This window comes from Vicugna pacos, chromosome 2, assembly GCF_048564905.1.
Source record: "Vicugna pacos chromosome 2, VicPac4, whole genome shotgun sequence".
NCBI lineage: Eukaryota > Metazoa > Chordata > Mammalia > Artiodactyla > Camelidae > Vicugna > Vicugna pacos.
Window position 1 is genome coordinate 74,530,120 of NC_132988.1, and position 21,159 is coordinate 74,551,278.

A 21,159-nucleotide genomic window follows, 5' to 3' on the forward strand; every position below is an offset into this window, starting at 1 on the left:
GTTCTCCTGAAAAGAAAATTGAACATATATCCAGGAATCAGGAAAACAGCACTGCAAACGCCATCAAGAATAGAAAAGCAAGCCCAGTACCTAAAGACCACCGGACTGGAAAGAAAACCTCAGATAATTTGTCAGTACACGGTCAGGTGCCAAAGGCGAATGATGAATCTGAAAGTGATTTTGAATCAGACCCCCCTTCTCCTAAGAGCAGTGAAGAGGAGGAGCAAGATGATGAAGAAGTTCTCCAGGGAGAACAAGGAGATTTTAACGATGATGATACTGAACCGGAAAATCTGGGTCACAGGCCTCTCCTCATGGATTCAGAAGATGAGGAGGAGGAAGAGAAGCACAGCTCGGATTCTGATTATGAGCAGGCCAAAGCCAAGTACAGCGACTTGAGCCCCCGCTACAGAGACGGGTCTGGCAGCGGCCCGCTCCCAGATTCTGGTGTAACACTCCTCGCGCCAGCCCAGTTCCCCTCGGATGCTAGAGCCGAGGCTCCCAAGCCCGAGTTTGATGTATTTGGCGCTGTCCCCTTCTTTGCAGCGCGTGCGCAACAGCCCCCACAGGGCGGCCAGGGGAAGGACCTCTCCCCTGGGCCCCGGCTTCCTGCAGGGGGACTCGAGCCGGAGGAGTTTGATGTCTTCACCAAGGCGCCTTTCAGCAGGAAGGTGACCGTCCCCGCCTGTCCCCAGAGTGTCGATATCTTTGGGTCGACTCCATTCCAGCCCTTCTCCACGGCCACGAGCAGAAGCGACAGCCACGAGGACCTTTTTGGGCTGGTGCCCTTTGAGGAAATAACTGGGAGTCAGCAGCCAAAAGTCAAACAGCGGAGTTTACAGAAACTGTCCTCCCGCCAGAGGCGCACGAAGCCGGAGGTGGCCAAGAGCAACGGGAAGCGGCATCACGGCACCCCGACGGGCGCCAAGAAGACGGCCAAGCCCGCCTACCGCACCCCGGAGAGGGCCCGCCGGCACCGCCGGGTGGGCCGCCGGGACTCCCAGAGCAGCAACGAGTTCCTGACCATCTCGGACTCCAAGGAGAACATCAGCGTCGCTCTGACGGATGGCAAGGACAGAGGGCACGGCCTGCAGCCCGAGGAGAGTCTGCTGGACCCCTTCGGGGCCAAGCCCTTCCACCCCCCAGACCTGCCATGGCACCCCCCTCACCAGGGCCGGAGCGACAACCCCGTCCTGCCCGGGCGGCCCAGGCCAAATTCACTGCATGGGGCCTTCCACGGGGCCGAGGCATTGAAAATGGATGATTTTGGGGCCGTGCCCTTCACAGAACTCGTGGTGCAGAGCATCCCTCCACATCAGTCCCAACAGCCCCAGCCAGTTGAACTGGACCCGTTCGGTGCTGCTCCGTTTCCTTCTAAACAGTAGAGACTTCCGACAGACTCTTGGTATTAACTCCTGTTTCCAAAAAAAGAGTAGGCATAGTTTTATGAATTTGAAAGAAAATTTATTTGTATAGCTCTTTATACCATCCATTCTTATAGATCAATCAGAATAGGTGATTTTTAAATAAACCAAATAGAAAAAGGAAGGGTCTGCACAGGGTCGCGACTCCATGTCCCTCCCACGCAGGAGCAAAGGGAGCGAAATGGCAAAGCCTAACCCAGGGTTTCAGCTACTGACGGGACAGCACGCAAATCCGGGGAAAGCATGGCCCCTTTCCAGTCGGGCAGCCCCTGAAAGGCTGGGACTGGACGGCTGTGACATTCTTTTTCTAACTGAGTGTCACATTTGTGTGCATGTCCCAGGCTCATTCCAGAATTCCAGCATTTAAAACCAAGGTAATTTGTACATACACAAGCTGCATTTGTGGACTTTTTTTTTTTTAAGGTCTCTTCTAATTGCCACATGGTAAAAGACGCAAAACAAAAATCAAGTTCTCATGAAGAATGAGAAAATTATAATCTGGAGAATGCAGTCCTTACACCTTTCTCTACAAAGCAGAGCCAGAAGTCACTGACTGTTGTGCCTAAAACTGTTTCATTAAAAAAAAAAAAAGTGCCATTAATACGGAATATCTATGTGGAAGCCTAGAAAATAAACAGAAATATCTGACCTGTGGAAAAACATAAAAGAAAAAAACACTCAGTACTTAAGGAACACTTTGTGTTCTGTGTTTTGAATAATGGCTTCTTGCTCAAAACTTTATCATGTCTAAGAAAGCAGAATATTGGAAAAACTGGGAGTGAGGACAAGGGTTATATAGAAATTTTCTTTTAGGAAAAAATATGTAGCTGAAACCCTGAGTTTGTGAGACGTTTACAGTGTAAAATCATGTTGCATTTACTAATGTACTTTATTAAATTACCACCTTCACCAACTAGTCCCCAAGTCATGAGCAGCAATTTTTTAGTTCGGTCTGGAGGGTAGAGTAGTTTTAATAAAGTGCACAGAACAGTGGAACCCACAAAGCCTTATTGGCGGGACTCGCACATCCTGCTGCAAGTACCTCTGCACTAACACAAGATCTCAGAGTGGCTGTAGGTGGCAGGTGATGAGCGACTAGCATCTGAACTCTGCTAGTTAGTTGATTGTCTTTAGCGAAAAGAACCCAGCTACCAAATTGCCTTTTTTTTTACATCACAAATCCTAATTAGAAACTTGAGATTTTATAGAAATTGTTTAATAAGATAGAAATGACATATATGAATTAATGTGAATATGGTATCTGTGCTTCCTGTGTCTCCATTTTAAGTTATAATTTACTGTCCTTCCTTATCAAATTAACATTTAGAAGTTACTAGAACCCTTAAAGCTATTTACAAAAAGGAGTGGAAACTATTATCAACTGGCATTCTCTTTGATTGCTCTATTTTAAATTAACTCTCTTTGAGCCCAATTAAAATGTATTTTATGCGTAACCTTATTAGACTCTCTTAATTATAATGCCCCAATTGGGATGAGCTATTTGCCTGTTTCCACAGATCTACACTTGGAAAGCAGCAAAGTATATGTAACTAAACCGTATCTTTTTTTTTTTATCACTTCTCTTTTCTCTTTTATGTTTTAAATCAGATAGACATTTGTAGACAAACGGGGAAGCAATATGTGAATCACAGCGTAGCAGAGGCAGACCAGGCATGTCATTACTGCGTAAAGTTGTACTTTTCGAGCCCGACTGCACCAGTTACTTGTCCTTGTGCCAAAGGCAAATATTATGTTTGCACCTTTTTTTTTTTTCTGATTCTCAGGTTGATTAATCCTGCTAATGCAAATGCTCAAGTAGATCTTCTTTAAAACTTTACAAAGTAGATTCAAGTGATAACTTTCTTTTAAAAGTGAAGTTGATGATTACACATAGTAAATTCATGAACTACAGTAGGTTTGTATCAAACAATTTTTTAAAAGCAAAAATCCGTTGGTTAATGTATACCCAGTATGCTTCTTTGGCTATTTTACTTAGCCTTGGTCTCTGCTAGACCTCATGAGTTTCATAATTTAGAAGGGGTCTCTTTGGGATGTAAACACGAAACACCTAGAGTCCATCTGATACCAAGGCCTTGCTTACACTTGTTTCTTAATACACTGAATAATTTTAAATGATGTAGACACTGATAGACACTTTGGCTTATAATGCTGGATAATTCTAAGGAAACACTCTGACATAGTTTAAAATATTTACATTCTTAAGTTTATTATATCACACCCCAGTGACTTTCCTTTTGAGATTATAGCTCAGAGAAAACATTTAGAACTTACTAGGGGACCCAATGGGATAGAAATGGGGAGATTCCTTTCTATTGAAGTAGAGGCATTTCCCAAGGAGTAGAGAATTAGGGTTGCTTTTCATTCCCCATCATGTTCTCTCCTACTTCTGTTAGGATGGAGGTCACTCCACACAGCTGATGCCCAGGTAATTCCCTTATGAGAATTATGAGAACAAAGCTCCCAAGTCATATATGAAGGAGCTTAACATGTACTCGCACACAGCCCTCAGTAAAGGTTTGGCTCTATTTTGGGGTGGTCCAATTCTTATTCAAGGAAGGAAAGTTGAAAAGAAATTATGTTTCTATTAATCAGGTGTCCTCTGAGCTTCTTTAGCATGTAAAGTAGTCATAACTCTAAACCTGCAATACTTGAACATCACTAAGGGAAGTAAAGTATTATGAAGCTAGCAAAAGTCTGAGGCCAAAGTTATTTCTGTCCTAACAGCTTTAAGAATGCCTGTTGGTTTTTAAATCATCTTTTAAAAAGTGGACCACTTGCTTAATTATTTTAATATTATCACTTCAGCAAAATGTTAGTGTTAAAAAGATCAGCTTCTATGGCATTGAGGAATGTATGTGCTAACACACAAAAGTTGCTTGGTATGTATATTAGGTGGAGGAGGAAAGGTGACAGGCTGGATGAAGGTTTAACTAACTAGAATATTTATTGAGAAGTATCCATTGGGAAAGAGTGTAATTCTTCCACTGACACACCTCACCCCTCCCTGTGTGTGTGTGTCCCCGGGCACAGTTATGACATTATTTGGAACTGTAGATAGACACAGCTTTTGATCCTACCCTGATTATTGCCTGACAGTGACAGACTGTTTTGTCCTCGTCTTGCTGGTGGGAAATACTGAGGTGGAGCCCACGCCTCCAGGCTGGCGAGCAGCAGGAGTCGTTTCCCCGCTCTTCAGCTTCTTCTCTGCTTGGTTTATTTTACGATTTGGTACTTCATGTCAGCATTGCTAGAAGGTACATGTGTATTAATATCACTGGGTCTGAGGATTTGGGGTACATTTGTTTTTATGTAGAATGTGCAGTAAGCTTTTTCTTGTCCTTTGTCTTTTTTTTTTAGCACAATTACTTATCATTTTAGGTCCAATATCGAGCTGATAGATCTACTGTGAGAATGAGATGACATATCTACTGTGAGAATAACGTGATAGTTTATTTGAAAACTTATACACAGTGGTGTTTATATATTAAGATAAATGTATAAACACGCATGCATGCACACAGCACATCTCTCTACCGTGGAATTAATGTGAATTTTTAAATTTTAAATGGAATTGCAACCACAATCATTACTAAAAGAACATTCACTCCTAGTGAGGGTTGACAAAAGCCACTAAAAGAATAAGGTAGGCAGATGAAAATGCAAAGGGCCACCATTTGGGGTTATTTTTATTTAAAAATTTATTGTGCTCCTTTTGAAAGAGAATTGTTTTTATTACTACGTTCTTTTTGTGATTGAAAAGTCGTTGAATAGTAAGCAGTCTAGTAACAGTAAGCTACTTTTTAATTGCTGGCAAACAGCTTTAAGTGCACTTTCTTTGATTACACTTCCATTTTTTGTTAAACTTGAATTTTCTGAAGCCTTTTATGTACCACTAAGCAAAGAACTTTAACTTTTAATAAACCTGATTTACATCTTTATTATATTTCTAATTGTTAAAAACATACTTTCTAAAGCTAATTTCAATCCTCAGATATAGCTGTTAGGAAACTGTTATGACATAGAACAAGTTTTTGTTTTTTTTTGTCCTGTATCTAATTAAGCACTAACTGATTTTACTAGTATGTTGCCTTTACATTGCTTATTCTTATTGACTGAATTCTGTCCCTCATTCACTTTGTTTTGTTTGAAATTTAAAGTTATTTTCTTACTGTATTTATCATACCTACTGTTTTTAATAGTCTGCTTCCTTTAAATGCAATAAATCCCAAATGGATTGCATATTCTTTATAATCGTTGACTTCTGGAGTCTCATTATTTGTCTTCTTATTGAAAGTTTTGGTTGTAAACTTCTAGTCAGTTCTTCCTTTTGTACCACAAACATTAAGCACCTATTATGTACTAGCTAACAGAACAGAAAAATGAAGTGGATTAGATCTCTAAGGAGCTCAGTCTTGGGTTTAAGGACGGAAACACATTTCGACTCAGTATTTGTTCAGCAAAAACAACAGCACAACTTGCTCAGGCACTATAATTACTGATACGTACAATGATGAAGGTAGGGTAAAAACGTAAGACTTTGAAGTAGTTTTTGAATGTTTGGCATAGTGTTTACATTATACGTAATTTATTTTTTTACACTATTTTGAAACTGGTAACATATTTAACTTGAAAACTGTTTGATTAAGCAATGTATTGCAATCCTTGATTATATCAGAAAGGAGGCTTTGGTATATTAAAGAGAAAACCTATTTACTGCATTTGGTATCAAGATTGCAATATTATGTTATGTATTATTTCACAAACTGGAGTTGAAGCTTGGTGACTTGTGGCAAGATTCAGTTTATTTGCTGTGAATGAACTTTTTTTTTCAGAAGGAGTAACATTTATCTAAAATTATGTGGAAAAATAAGGGCTTTGTTTCTTTTTAATAAACGGTACAAAGGAGCAAAATATCACGAACGAGAAAAGCTGAAAAGCTCCATAAAAAGAGAAGAGTGTGGCATATACCACTTTTCACACTCAGTTACAGTTACCTTCTTTAGAGAAGAAGCTATGCTGCAGTGGCAGCCGTTTATTTTGAATAGCGAATCCCTTTTAAAATAAGCCCCGCCCTAGCGTCATAGGTAAGATGTAGTTAATATTCTCATACTGAAGGCATGAGCTTCTGAGGTTTTATATGTTGCACATTTAAAGATAGTTCACTTTTGCTCCAGATTGTGGGCACTACTGATTTACATGTATGTTCCGTAGTGTTTCTGATCCCAGGTTTAGAGAGCAAGACCAGAACCTTGGCGGCTAACATCCCCGCCCGCTAAGGACGGAACAGTAACTTTTCACGAGAGACCCCCACCATAACTCTCTCTCCCTTGCGAACATGTTTTCTCAAAGGTAGGTTCGGATTTGGATCACTTTCATTCTCCTATTCAGGAAGTCGTCTGGTGCAGAATTTCAGGGGACGTTGGTACACAGCAGCATCTGAACCTCTCTTCAGTATAGACACGAATACTGTGATAATCCACGTGAAAGACACTCCTGCCCCTCCTGTAACAGCTGAGCTGATTTTTCACTGCACGCACTTCGGCAGGGGTGAAGTTACCCAGAATGATGATTACAAGTGAATACCGACCTACTCAGCTCAGCACGTGGCAGGAACCCAGAAGTGTGGGCTTTGCCCCTTGACGTTTAATGCAGGGCAAAGGGTATCTCTAGGTAGGTACCTGCCAAATGGAGAGTTGTACAGCTTTATGCCAGGCAATCACAATCTTCAAATCGGTTATTCTGTCCGGGTGGGATGCCATAAGAAGTGACACATATTCCCTGAATCTTCATTCCTGATTCTAAAATATGATTTTGAAGCTGTTATATTATAAAGAATGACAAGCAGCACTTAATATATTTAGTAAACCCAGTTTATTTACATAATACACATTTTGCCATGCAGCTTACTGAATTGCACTCTGTAGTAACAAAAAAGACAAGCACTATCTTGCTATTTGAAAATGGTTTTATATAGAAAGATAATTCTCTTTAATGAGTTAACTACAAACTTATAAATCACTATAGGCAATTTAAAACAGCCATGGATAATTTTAAAATGTCCTTGTAAAGTCTGTAGGTAAAGAGCTTTTATAGTTTACACAGTGGTAAAATTAAAACCAGTCTTTTTTAGTACTGCAGCTGAATAGTGTACTTTTAATCTTATTTTAATAAATCTATAATAAAAACAAATAACTTAAATATACATTATTATAAGGCTCAGATTCATAGGCAATTTTTAAATAGTTATTCTTTAATGTTAACAATGCCTTAAAAATTTTGCCAGTAGTGATGTGCACACAGTAGGTGGTCAATAAATGCTGATACACAGAAGTGGTTATAGCTGACAGCAACCCACATTCATTCACTCCCTGCTTAATAATAAGTACATCATAGTAAAGATAAAAATGAGAGAGCTTTCTTACAATATTTAATATTTTCATAAAAAGACAAAATGTTTACATGGTATAATTTAATTCTCTCTACAGTAAGACCTGTATGCTTTTTAAATTCAAAAAAGTCTTAAAGTATGGTCTTTTTATCTATTAAGTCAGATGGCAAGTATGAAATACTTCATACACTATAATAAAAAATAGAGTAACAATTAAAAGAACATGAAAATTAAGGTTCACTATGTTTTGATTTTGAGAAGATATATAATAAAAATGGTGCCAGGCCTAAAATAACTAGATGTCTCCTTCACTTTTAAATTAATTATAACTACTCAGGTGTATTTTATTTGGCCAAAATGACAAAATTTCTATTTAAAAGCAATAATATTATATATGCCAATAAGGTATGTTTTAGGGAAAATATATCCTAGTATCATTTCACCAAAACCTTCCCTCACTTAGAATATGAATCAAATTTCTGGCCTTATGAGGTAAAAAGGCCATTTTCAAAGTGGTGTCCCATCATAATAATGGGTGCAATATGGTGCGCCCTTAGCCTCCTAAGGGGGTATTCTCCTTGCTGAAATACTAGTGTGGGGAACTTATACTCCAAAAACACTACACTGAAAAGAAATACAGAATTTTACAGATGCATAAACTGAGGCACATTAAAGAAACATTCTAAATACCAGATGTACAAATGGCATTTGGGGAGTAAGCTTCACCATCGGTCACACCTCCTGATTTTCACAACTTCCATTGGTCTGAAGATATACCAGTATTTAGAGCAGCTCATGTCAACCCATTAAGAAACTTGGGTAATATTTTATATTCCAGTAAATGACATGTTTTTATGAATGGCTGCTTTAAGGGATTTAACTTACACAAATGAAAAGACCAGAGAATAGGAGCACTATGTTGTATGATAGGGCAGAGGGATCTATTTTTCAAGTATATACAATAAAGAGCAAATTTAAAGTCTCAGGCCCAAATACTAGATAGTATATATCAATTCTGTGAGTTACCAGTACAATAACACATGCATAAACAGGGACAGACTGGAGCACAGGTGAATAATCATGTCATCAAATGGGGCGTCTACATGACTTTGTTCTAAGGCTTAAGGTTCATTCTGGGGTCGAGAACTGAGCCCTCCGGATTCTATGGCCTTGAAAGTAGCACCCATGTGGCTGGGAACCCCCATCATCAGGACATTTAAGACTGTGAACTCAGGTGAAAACTGTTCTGCCACAGGAATTTTGGAACCCCAAATCTGCCATCCACTGGCAAGAGTTCAATTATTACATGGAATTAAATAATATTACTTGAAATTGAGAAGCTTAAATGGCTAATAACTTGGTTATTAGACCACAGAATTTGTCACCTGGTCATGTAAGCAGTTTTTAATATGATTTTTACCTGATGGGAAATGACAATGCAAGTTCTCTTCCTCTTCTCATGCCTCTCTCAACTTAAAGGAGAAGAGGTCTAAAGTTTTTGTTCTAGCAAACTGAAAAATCCAATGTCTCTAGGGAGAGGAGAACCTACAGCTGAAGGAAATGATATCTTAAGTGCCGGATTCTCACAAACCATCAATTTAAAGGCTAGTGATTACTCAAAATCACATCAGCTTGTGCTAAGCACAGGCTGTCGCAACCCTTGCCTTGATTAGGCACTTAAACTTGATCGTCGACTGTAAATACCTACTATTACAGCAATCACACAGGATGGCTCCATTTTCTAATGGAGGTGAGCCCTTCCTAAGGAAATTAAGCTGGTGTTCAGTAAAACGAGTACTACTTCTACACTGGCTTCACATCCATTGTTATTCAGATGTTTCTTACAAATGCCAACTACTTTTCACTTTCTGTACAAGCAGCGAATTAGTAGTTTTAAGGGCCCATGAAGCAGTGACTATTACAGATCCCCAAGTATATTTTCCCATTTTTATAAAGTATTACTCATGATGTATTAAACCAGAGGGAAGAGGAAAAACCCGTGGGAATCTTAGAAATAGTGGGGCATACAACTCCCCGTTATATATTGCTTACAAGTGAATACATCAGGCGGCCATACCTGAGTTCACAAATGTGAAACATAGTCAGGACAGGGCTCGCTATGTCTGTACTGCATGACGTACACTGTGGACTGGTGCCACCAATATAACATCACTACTGCAAGGATGTGCCATATTTGGTGGCTTGACCCGAGGTAGTTTAGTTGTCCTGGAAGGGAAGGTAGAGAGAAAAGAATATTGGTTGTAATATTTTGATATTAAAATAAAAATATATTACCATCTGTGGCTTTGGAAATACGTCTCAGCAGCAAAGAGACTTTGGCCATCTCAGAGCACCTGGAGACTGACTGGAGATTAATTCTTACCCAAATGTTTTCTAAAAAAAAAAGACTGTACTTGAGTCTGACTTTAAGGTTTTACTCATAAAGTATCCTGGTGAATTTCTGAAATATTATTCCAAATGTCTTTTCAAAATCAAGACTGGGTTAATTTCAGGAATTTGACCTTTTGTCTCCCACGTCTCAACTTATATACCTGGTGAAGAAAAGACATCACATGAGAGAAACAAAGGAAATTAGTGCTGTAAATTGGTCAGGTATGAAGCAGATACACTGCTGTGTTTGGGTGTAAGTCTGCTGGAAGCACTTTGTATTTTAAGCAGGTGTGTAGAGAGAAAGCTCAAACCCAAATCTTGTGATATCAGACTAATGGAATAATTGGCAAACTGTAATTAGTAATGGGTTAATTAGCTAAGACTGATTAATTCACATACAACTTAGGATAACTACTTCATTTCTCTTTGTAGTTAAAGTTTAAATTCCAAGGAGAGTAAATAACTAACGTGGGAAGCGTCTTGAAAAATGACAAAGTAAATAAATAACAAAATACAGAGCTATAGAAATTTAATTGTAAATAACTTTTTCTTACTCATGGTGCTTCTACATTATGTAATGTAAATAGTCTCTAACCATCACTGTCTTTTCTTGCCAAGAATAATAATCAGTACAGTATGGAGATTTTTAAGTCAATAGAATCCTTTCTGTGGAGGTTCTTCCAATTTTTTTGGTGCCATGGAACCCTCTGCCAGCCTAGTGAAGCTCACAGACTCATTTTTAAAAGCATACAATACTGAGAATTATAAAGAAAACTGATTAATTGTAATAACAAGTATTACAGAGCCAATAAATTCTGTCCATGGACATTCTGGGGATCCTTGAACCCATCAAACACCATTGTGATGTTTATATATTTTTAAGAAGTTAACCTGAGATGAAGTTGAAGTTTTCTGATTTCACAGTATTCGTCCACCATTCCACCACCACTACACATGTTTCTCTTTAGGACCAGGTAATAAATGAGGACTGGCCAGACAAGGTTTCTAAGCCATTCATTCATGAACATCTGAGATTTCAATTTATGGTCTCTGTATCTCCATTGCTTAAATGTACCTATACTTCCACACGTTCAGCTACGTGGAGCACGTTTTATGTCAAGTTCACCTTGAGAAAAGTTAAGTTACATAACATTTGACCTTTTATAGGTGTCCTATATTAGACAACTGGGAAGTTTTGATCTGAATTTAAGGCCTAAAAACACTATGGCCATAACTGCGTAATGCAGAGAACTTCAACTGCTTAATTTTCTATTTCTTATTTCTACATCTATGAAGAAGACATTAATAATTAATAAAGTGATACAAAAATGTATTTTACCAGAACTGTTTTCTGAGGGAAATTCTGACCCTGCTTGGAGGATGGGTGGTCTTAAATTCAGGGACATGTCCTAGTTACGTTCCTGAAGCCTAACGTTTACACTCAGGTTCTTCTTTGTATTTCATTCTTATTTAAAACTCGGTGGTGAAAAATCAAGTGCACAGAGGAATGCCCGTGGTCTACTCATTCTCTAGTAAAGGTTTCTCATACTTTCTTCCTCCCCAACACACGTGACAAGTGCCATAACCCTCTCTTCGACTCACTGTAGGAGATTCTTACCCCAGGAGGAAGGGGGGACAATTGCAATTTGAATTTAAACTGCTCCCCTACTTCTGGCCTGAAACTGAAAGACCACTGCTGTATGTCTCGTGTGATTCTGGACTCGAGCCAAAGCTCACCTGGACTTCCGTCACTCTGTCCCTTACTAAGCCGCGTGTTTCACTTATGAATCTGGGGCTAAGGGGTATCATGGTAACAACTGCTAAGATTTACAGAGTGCTTACCACTTGTGAGGAAGTCAGTGTTTCATGTGCCTTTTCTCATCTAATCCTCACAATAACCCCTTGAGAGAAAAGGAGTATCACATGTTTCAGATGAGGAGACTGGGCCGAGAAGGCTTACGTAACTTGTTCAGCCCATGCAGCTGGTAGGGGGTGGCGGGGGACTGGAACCCAAGCTGTCCGGCTCCAGGGCTGAAGCTCCTAACAGAGCAGATACATGTTTTGGAGAACATTATTCACTCTACCCAGTGCCCTCTTAGTTTTTTTCCATCAGAAGATTTTTTTTTTCCCCTCTGGACTGAAGAAGCAAGGAAATCTGTCCTTAAGTTACTCACTTGTGTTTATCTGGGTGACATGAGGACCCTTAACTTACATTATTTTCCTCTTAGCACTGGGTGCCAGGAAGCTGAAAGCCAGATTGGTGAGCTCTGTCTATTTCACAGAAACTTAGGACAGATACAGTGTGAGGTGATCCTAAACCTGGCTCCTTTTCAATATCCTCTTACTTTCCTTGTCTCTTGTTTATTTTATGGGTCTCTGCATATATAAATTAATTTTATGCAAAAGTTGGTATACAAGGAAGTAAATGGTAATTGCTAACCAATACTCCATAAAAAAGCCATGGCTGGGAGTCGGGAGACTCCCAGCTTTGTCACAAGTTCGTAATCATGAAATGGTGGGAACCTTATCTATTGGACTCATACTGTGGCAGTGAAAGAAAAAGTTTGTGAAAGCCATTTGAAAGTTAAAAGTTTAAGATAACACTTGAGAGTAGAAGAGCCATTCTAAAATCAATAATATTGAAAAAAAATAAGTTTTGATGATCTGAAGCATATACCTCCACCATATATTCAGAATAAAGTTCAGAATCACTATAAAAGTGACACCTACCTGGAAAGTACCTTTCTGGAACTTTGGAAATGTAGAATAGGAAAGCAAGAAGAGCAATCACATACATCACAATCACACGCGGTGCGAAGTCCTGAAAAGCAAAACGTATTTTTTTACTGATCTCCCTACTGTGAATTCCCAGTTCATTACAAACCTAATCACTTCATCAAATTAAAATCAGAATTCATAGGTGGGATTTAAGTATTAAATCTGAATTGCTTTTGTAGATAGTCTCTAACGATAGAAACCTTGCGGTCAAGACCGCAGGGAGCAGTGCACCATCGTGGGGCGGAGAGAGTGCCCTAGAGGTCAGGGCACTGGAGCAGCTGGAGCTTCAGCATGTGGAGCTCTGCGGGGCACCCAGCGCCACCTACAACACAGGTGCAGGGATGGAAGACATAGGGGATGGACTTACCAGCTGAAGAAGCAAAGAGACTAAAGAAGAATTTATGGCTGGAGAGGACCCAAGAGACTCAGCTCAACAATGACATCTGTTCCACCATCCCAAACAAATGGTTCTCTTAAACACTAACTATATGAAGCAGGCCATCTCACAGCAATCTTGGAAAGCTTTTACCTGCCCTAAGAAAATCAGCCAGCTGTGATTTATACACATTGTTCCTAATTCCGTTATAAATCTAATTTATAAGAAGCCATTTAATAAAGACAAATTACTTCTCTTCCCTCTACAAATATTTGAGAATTATATGGGTCCCTTGCCCCAAATCCTACATTCTCAGGCTAATTAACCTCAGATTTCTCAAAATTTCTAGAGCACAACTCCACCCTACCTCCCAAGATTAGCTCTTTGGAACATCTTATCTTTGTTTAAGTGCCTCTCTCTCTATCTTCTTAAAATTAGAGCTTATTGGAGAACTTCTCTGAAAGTGTCCCTTTGCTTCTGCACTGGAATAACCTGTGATAATATTAGATTTCCGTCTTAGAGGGTCACTGTCTTCCTAAGACATATTTCTATTTTAAGACTTCTGAATACAAAATTCCTCCCTTTCCCCTTAATTTCTCTAAAATCTACTGGCTTAAAGGATCAGGTTCTCTTTTTTTGTCATTATAATCTTAAAAGGATGTGTTTATCTCATCCCCAAATTTCTTTCACTTCTATGTCAATAATTCATTTCTGGTTAGGATTAAATCTAGAGTGGCAGTTCCCCATTCTATTTTCTTACTTATTCTAAGGGCATCAAAACTGTCATAAAAATGATGTTTTCACAGGATCACTGAAGTTACTCATCACTACTACCTCACCTTTCTCCCAGTTTCCTAATCTTATGACAAAAGCATCACCCTTGTCCTCAAGTTGGCAGTGCAGCCAGATCAAGTCACTCAACTCACCATCGCAGTCTCTTCTTATATGCAAATGTTTTCTACCAAGTTGTTGCCAACTTGATGCAAGTAATATGTAAGCATACTATTAGTCCCTCCTTTTCTAAAAAAATATAGTTCTTTTGAATAAAACCTGCCTTTAAGTTCCAATATCCCAAAAGTCCCACTATAACAAGTGTATATGATTTCTGCTAGATTTCTTGGCATAATTACTTATGTTAAAAATTCTCAAGTTTACTCTCTAGCACACACTTAAAGCATCATCATATGAATCTCTAAGGACTTAAGTCTTACTTCTAATCCCCTTTTCAAGAATGCTGAAGAATTCTCACTGAGGTTCTTCCTAATGTACTCCATATCCCCCTGTAGTACCTCACCGTAATAGTGCTTCTTTCATTTCCCAATGTATTTCCCTTGCTAGGTGGAATATACTCACATGGCTTCAGCTACCAAGACAGTAGAAATTTTCAAATCACTATCACTGGTCTCAAACTCTGAGCTAAATTCAGACCCTATCTCCAGCTTTACATCCCGCAGGTAACTCAAACTCAACAGGTCCAAGAAGAAATCCTTCCCAATTCAATTCCTCCTCCTCCACAAACTAAACAAACGAATCAACTGCTCTTACTTTCACAGTTGTGTTATCCCCTGGCATTATCCCTGACCCAGCTGACAAAGCTGGAAACTTGGGAGTCCTCCTCTACAGTAAGGACTTGGATATTTACATACTAAGGGTTGTAGACAGAATTAAGAATGGATCATTTTACAGAGAACTACATCTCAGAAAGGGAGGGTATATAGCTCAGTGGTGGAGCATGGGCTTAGCATGCCCAAGGTTCTAGGTTCAATCCCCAGTACCTCTGTTAAAAACAAACATACCTAAATCACCCCCCCATCACAAAAAGCTTAAAAAAAACCTAGGCTCTTCAAGTAAAAAGAAAAAGAAAAAAATACACACGAAACATGTTTAAAACGTAGAATCTATTAAAAAAAAACACAAATGAACTTATTTATAAAACAGACACAGACTCACAGACATAGCAAATAAACTTATGGTTACAGGGAGTGGGGAAAGGGGGTGGGAAGGGATATTCAGAGTTCAGGACTTGAGGATACTATTATATACAAAATAATTAAACAATAAGTTTATACTGTATAGCACATGGAACTATATTCAATATCTTGCAGTAATCTATAATGAAAAAGAATATGAAAATGAATATATGAATGTATATGTATGACTAAAACATTATGCTGTACACCAGAAATTGACACATTATGAACTGACTATACTTCAACTAAAAAAAATGTTTGTAATGTAAAAACAAAAGTTAAAATAAATTTGATAAAATCTCAAAAAACAAAAGGATCATTTCACAGAGAAATACACCTCAGAAGAAAACAGTAGACTACTACTATTCATGCAAGGTGTGTTTGTTTATTTCTATGATGTGAAAATTATTGCATCATTCTGCAATTATAAATATGCTCTCAAATGACAGACCACCCACTTGGCCTTGATTACATTATTACTTTACCAAAAGGAATAAAATTGAAAAGGACCAAAAAATGGGAAAAATATTGATCACACTGAACCTACCTGTACAATAGGAGCACCGATTCCTCCATTGAGCCAAACCCAGTGAAGAGTAGGGATCACTCCATATCCGGACACAGAGCAAAAGATGATGGAACGGAGCCTCTGCCACTGCTGTGTGAGGTAACTGGGATGAATCTGCGCAAAGAACACTGCCAGGATCATTGCAAGCACTGTGATCAAGTACACTTGACGCCAATACTGGAAGGAAAGGAAATCACATTTTAATTGTTACCAACAATAATGGGAAGGAAGAGAGTTATTTTTAATTTTGGCTTCTACATTACATACTCCAAACTCTATTTATTTGGTATTTTCATTTCCAAACATGATTGCCTTCCTTTCTTCCAACAATGTGTATGGTATACAACCGTGAGGTTTCTTAGGATCATAGGCTAGATCCCAAAGCGAGCTTACAAAGAACACATCCATTCATACAAGTACCTATGATTTCCAGAGTACCTATGATATGCCAGGGGCAACTTAAGTCCTGTAGAAACAAAGATGACTATGACCTGGGCTCTCTCAGTGGGTAAGCTCATGAGCTATGAGAGAGGCAGACATATAAACAAATGATTATGATCTAATAGTAAGTGCTGTAACTGACTTATTAGAATAACTCTGACGTGAGTGTTAAAAAAAGGGGGGGGTACAGCTCAGGTGTAGAGTGCATGCTTAGCATATACAGGGTCCTGGATTCAATCCCCAGTACCTCCTCTAAAAACAATTAAGCAAACCTAACTACCTCCCCCACCAAAAAAAAAAAAAAAAAAAAAAAAAGGTGACAGGAGGCCAGGTAGAAGATATTAGGGTAACTGATTCAAGGAGAAAACAGGAGCTTGGATGCTTGTTGAATAAGGAAGACAGATGTGAGCACCAGATTCAAGACACATTTTTTGAATAAACTAAAGTCTTAATGGCTGACTGGATGTGTGAGAGGGCAGTAGAGGATGACTCAACTGTTTCTAGTGTGAGAAGCCACAAAGATGGCTTCTATCAGTGCAGCAAACGATAAAAGATGATCTAGGAGGGGTGTGTATGTGTGTGTGTGTGTGTTGGGGAGAGAATGGGAAAGCACAGAAGAATGTTCATTTAAAAATATACTAAGTTTGAAAGACTCACATAATATTTAAGTAAATGAGTGGTTGAAAAGCTGGCCTTGACTCTCAAAAGTTAGCATCACCTAGGGCAGAGTCCTTAACCTGGGCTACCAAGGACTTCTCTGGGACTATGACACTTCCTGAAATTCATATGTCAGATTGGTCAGTTTATGCCCCAAAGCACACTACCCAGGATAGAGGGTCCAGTTTTCAATCTCATTCTCAAATTAGCCTGTGTTCCTTAAAAGGTAAAGAGTCACTACAGTACCTGAATATCTGGAAATGATTAGATACCAGAGGGAAAAAAACAATTTTTCCTTTAAATAATCATGGATTGTATTAGCTCTAACAGTTCTCTTTTTTTCTTTAATCTACTTTGGACTTGTAGTTTTTCTGAAAAGAGATTTACAAAAAGTGTCCCATTAGTCTCTTTGATTATCAGATATGTTTGGGAAGAGGTAAACAAAAAACAGGTTTCAGGGAAATACAGAACAAGATAAGCAAACAATTAAAATATTACATGACTGTACTCACAAGTTCCTTTTTTTTTTAAGATGTAAACAGTTTCATGCAAAATGAATAAGTTGTGAAAGGTAAGCAGATATAAATAGAGTTCATTACTAAAAATCAAATCAATTTACAAGAAGGCTAATTGCATATATATTTAATTATATGCTTATCTTCCAAAGTAATCAGGCCTAAAAAGCAAATGGCTCATGTATAAGTGGTTACAATTAATAACATTCTTATGTTCAAACCAAATTTATGATTTTTCGCTTTGTGAGTTTTACGCTCCGAAAGTGTTGACAGTTCTATTATTGTGTTGCAACAAACATCCTACGTAAGAACTCCCAACAGCCAGAGGAATCCCGTGCTGCAGCCAATCCTCCCGGGAAGTGAAGGCTGGGGATGTGGCTTGGATCACCTGCTACACAAGGAGGGCTTGGGCAGGACAGGCTCTAGGCCTGTTACTGGAAGGGACTAGAAGGTATACCACTCCTGGGAGAGCAGCTCAATCTCGGCTCTGAAAGAGGGGGAACTAAAAGGATAAAAGGGGGGAAAAAAAGGGGTATGGTAGGAGAGCAGGAGAAAAAGAAGGTAGGGTTGATGGGGACTTTCTGAACAGAAGACCTGGAGATGTACTGAGCCCAAGGGAAGAGTCAGTTTGCCTTCTTGGCTGAGTCATGGGGTGATGAGGTAGTTTGGTTGGCCATCATATTTAGATCAGCTGCTGTATAACTTGATCACAGTGTTTCAAATGCTGCTTTGCACAAGGCCATAAATGACTTTTGCAACTTTAGGGTCAGAAAACAGTTAATCTAGAACTCAAATGTTTATTAAAGACACTCACCGCCCACTTGGTCTGTCTCTAGGCCTGCCTCCAAATATAAGACTAAGGAAAGGAAAATGTATTTTTTGTATAAAAATATGGGTCAACATACTCACAGATAAACCTTCCTTTTTTTTTTTTCTCCCACTGAGAGGAGCAAAGGATAAGACGGAAAAATGGAAAAAAGCAGCCAGCTTCATAACTTTATCAAGTGTTAACTTTAAGTCTATAAATATAAAAATAAAAGATGTAATGCACACCTGAGGAACCATGTAGCTATACAGATTTAGTGGGGGAAACGTTACTAATTTAATATCACTAAGTTAAATATCAGAAAATAACTATATATACACATATGTATTTCTTTTCTACGGAAAATTAGTAAAATGAGTAAAACTCATAACAGATGTTAGAGATCATAGGGCCCTTTTGAAAAATGAGTTTATGCCTACCTAAGACTCTACCACTTCTTATACAGGTTAATTATGTGCTTATTCATAAGTTCAAAGGAACCATGGCAAGAAAACCCAAGACCTATATGAAAGATAGAATGTAAAATGTTCTAAGTTACTTACATTATTACAATAAAATGCATAAAATACTCCAGAGACATAACAGCCCAGTATTCCAATAGAAATTCCCGCATAATCTAATGCCATCCATCTTCGACAGGTTTTTTCTGATCGATGGCAGGAAAAAAGATGATAGCCCACAGAGCAAAGCATACAGACCTATGGAAGATAAAACAAATCTTACAAAAGTGAAACAAAAGAAATTAAAGTAACTCATGCATGATGTTCAGGGAAGTGGTTAGGTCAAGCCCAGGCTTTTCAGCCAAAAAGACCTGGCCTTGGATCCTAACTTTGTGTCAGGCAAGTTATGCCGTTTCCCTAAGCCTCAGTTTCCTCATCAGTAAAATCGGGATAAAAATCATAAAGAAAAAAGTCTAAAATGATAGCTATTTTAGAATACAAAAAACTTCGATGAATAGCATAGTAGTAGGAAATCTACTGAGAATTATTTTGATTCATGAATGTTTCCTTTTTAAAACTACTTACTATAGAAGTAATACATGTCTTTAAAAAATCAAAAAACATGGAAATGTATGATGTAAAAAAAAAGTCCCTCCTAGTCAATCTATTCCCCACTGAAAACATTTTTTATGTGTCCTTTCAGATATTTTCAATGAACATATCAAACATCTATGATACAGAAGTCTACACACATACATGAAAATATGATACATACTTTTTAAAGTTAATCAAATGGAATCATACATTTTGTTCTGCTATTTACATTTTTCACTTAATTTAAGACTTAACATCTGTATGAGACTCATTGTATAGGGTTCATTTTTAAGTTAAAGTTAAACATGGCTTTGTTGTATTGGAGAAAAAATAATTATGACTTATGCTGATTTTAGATGTTGCCAAACTGAGAGCAAAGCTAATCTGATTCAATCAGCTGCCCTGAAGATTGATAAGGTTTCTATGGCTGAACTCCCTCTAGTCATTAAATACCTGCTGTGTGTCATGTACTGGGGACACAAAGATGAAACCTCTACTCTCAAAGAGATTTTTCTGAAACAAGTGAACAAATGGTGATGTCGGAAGCGCCAAAGGAAAAGTCACTGCAGAGCACAGTTAGAAAATGGAGGAGGGAGGGGATTGGGTGTGTGGGTGCACGTGTGTACTTAGAGGGGTGGGAGTGGTGGGAGGAAAAGAGCTTCACACTGCACAGAAGGGGTGCCACCTGAGCTGGATTGAGGTTGACCTGGCATCCATCAAAGATATAAATAAAGGTGTGCACGGGTTTGCTGGAGGGCCCCCAGGAAAAGCAGCATATTGAGAAACAGAACCACTAAGGAATGTCATGTGGACTTCTTCATGATATGATTATGACAAGTCCTCAAACAAGGAGTTTTAGCTTCACTGTTACGGGCTATGTGTGCTACTACTGAAGAGTTTAAGTGCACCTTTCAAAAAGCTACGGCGAGAGGGTACAGGGGCAGCCCTGGGAAGCAATGCCTAGAGCCTACACTACACCAGGGACAGTGGGGAATGGGGAAAATGGGACAGGTAAATGGTCACCCAGCTATTCTACAGCTTGGCCTAGAAGAAACCCAATCAGTCCCCACGGCCTCAATATCAATATTCAAAACAAGCTTCCTAGCCACAATCTCATTTCTTCATCCACTATCTACAATCCTTATTGGTCTGTGGCTTTGGTTATTAAGCTACAAACCAGAATTTACAGACCCAATTAAACATAACTCTAAGAAGCTTGGTTATTTGTTTTCTATGATCATCTCTGAGATTAAACACAGTAAATCCAGAGAACATCAAGGTGTATGTTCTCATTACAGGGAAAGACCTCATTGTTACAATGTTGGGTGACACAAAACAGCAAGCAGAGATGACCACAGCAGATAAAGAGGTACATAGGAATGTAGGCAGGCAAATGTGAGCCAGCTGTGCATACACAAATGTCTGGAGGGATTCTAATCCAAATGTCAAATGTGGAAGGGTAATTTCAAATGTCTTTCACTTTCTTCCAAATACTTTTTTTGCTTGAATTTCTATATAAGTATATCTTATAGTAATAGTAAGAAACAACAATAAAACTAATTTCATTGTGAAAAGGAAAATAAAAGTGGAAAGTGAAACACTAAGCTATCAAAAGTAAAATATTTAGTGTTCATAAACAACATTTGAGCTTTAAAAAAGTTAACCTATGGAAACACAAAAGACTCCAAATAGCCAAAACATCTTCAGAAAGAACAGGAATCATGCTCCTTAACCTCAGACTGTATTACAAAGCTATGGTAATCAAAATAG

General features: G+C 38.6%; 2 protein-coding genes across 6 annotated transcripts in view; one reads left to right on the top strand and one right to left on the bottom strand.

Moving 5' to 3' along the window:
* BMP2K (BMP2 inducible kinase) overlaps window positions 1-5,703 on the top strand; it is a 117,212-nt gene extending 111,509 nt beyond the window's left edge. For both annotated transcript variants that reach the window (XM_072942056.1, XM_072942057.1), the window contains one exon: window positions 1-5,703. In XM_072942056.1, coding sequence (XP_072798157.1) covers window positions 1-1,385 — 1,385 coding nt within the window. In that variant the 3' untranslated portion in view covers window positions 1,386-5,703.
* PAQR3 (progestin and adipoQ receptor family member 3) overlaps window positions 823-21,159 on the bottom strand; it is a 27,871-nt gene continuing 7,534 nt past the window's right edge. Inside the window, exons 3-9 of one of the 4 annotated variants that reach the window (XR_012060928.1) lie at window positions 18,898-19,053; window positions 15,896-16,093; window positions 12,955-13,045; window positions 9,911-10,059; window positions 9,254-9,384; window positions 7,124-7,243; window positions 823-1,415 (exon numbers count right to left, since the gene is read on the bottom strand). Coding sequence is in view for 1 of the 4 variants with exons in the window: in XM_006198226.4 (XP_006198288.1) it covers window positions 9,917-10,059; window positions 12,955-13,045; window positions 15,896-16,093; window positions 18,898-19,053 (588 nt within the window). In the remaining 3 variants the exon portion in view is untranslated. Of the gene's footprint in view, window positions 1,416-7,123; window positions 7,244-7,297; window positions 10,060-12,954; window positions 13,046-15,895; window positions 16,094-18,897; window positions 19,054-21,159 lie in introns of those variants that run through there. The other 3 variants (XR_001460449.3, XR_012060929.1, XM_006198226.4) reach the window with 3 other exon arrangements.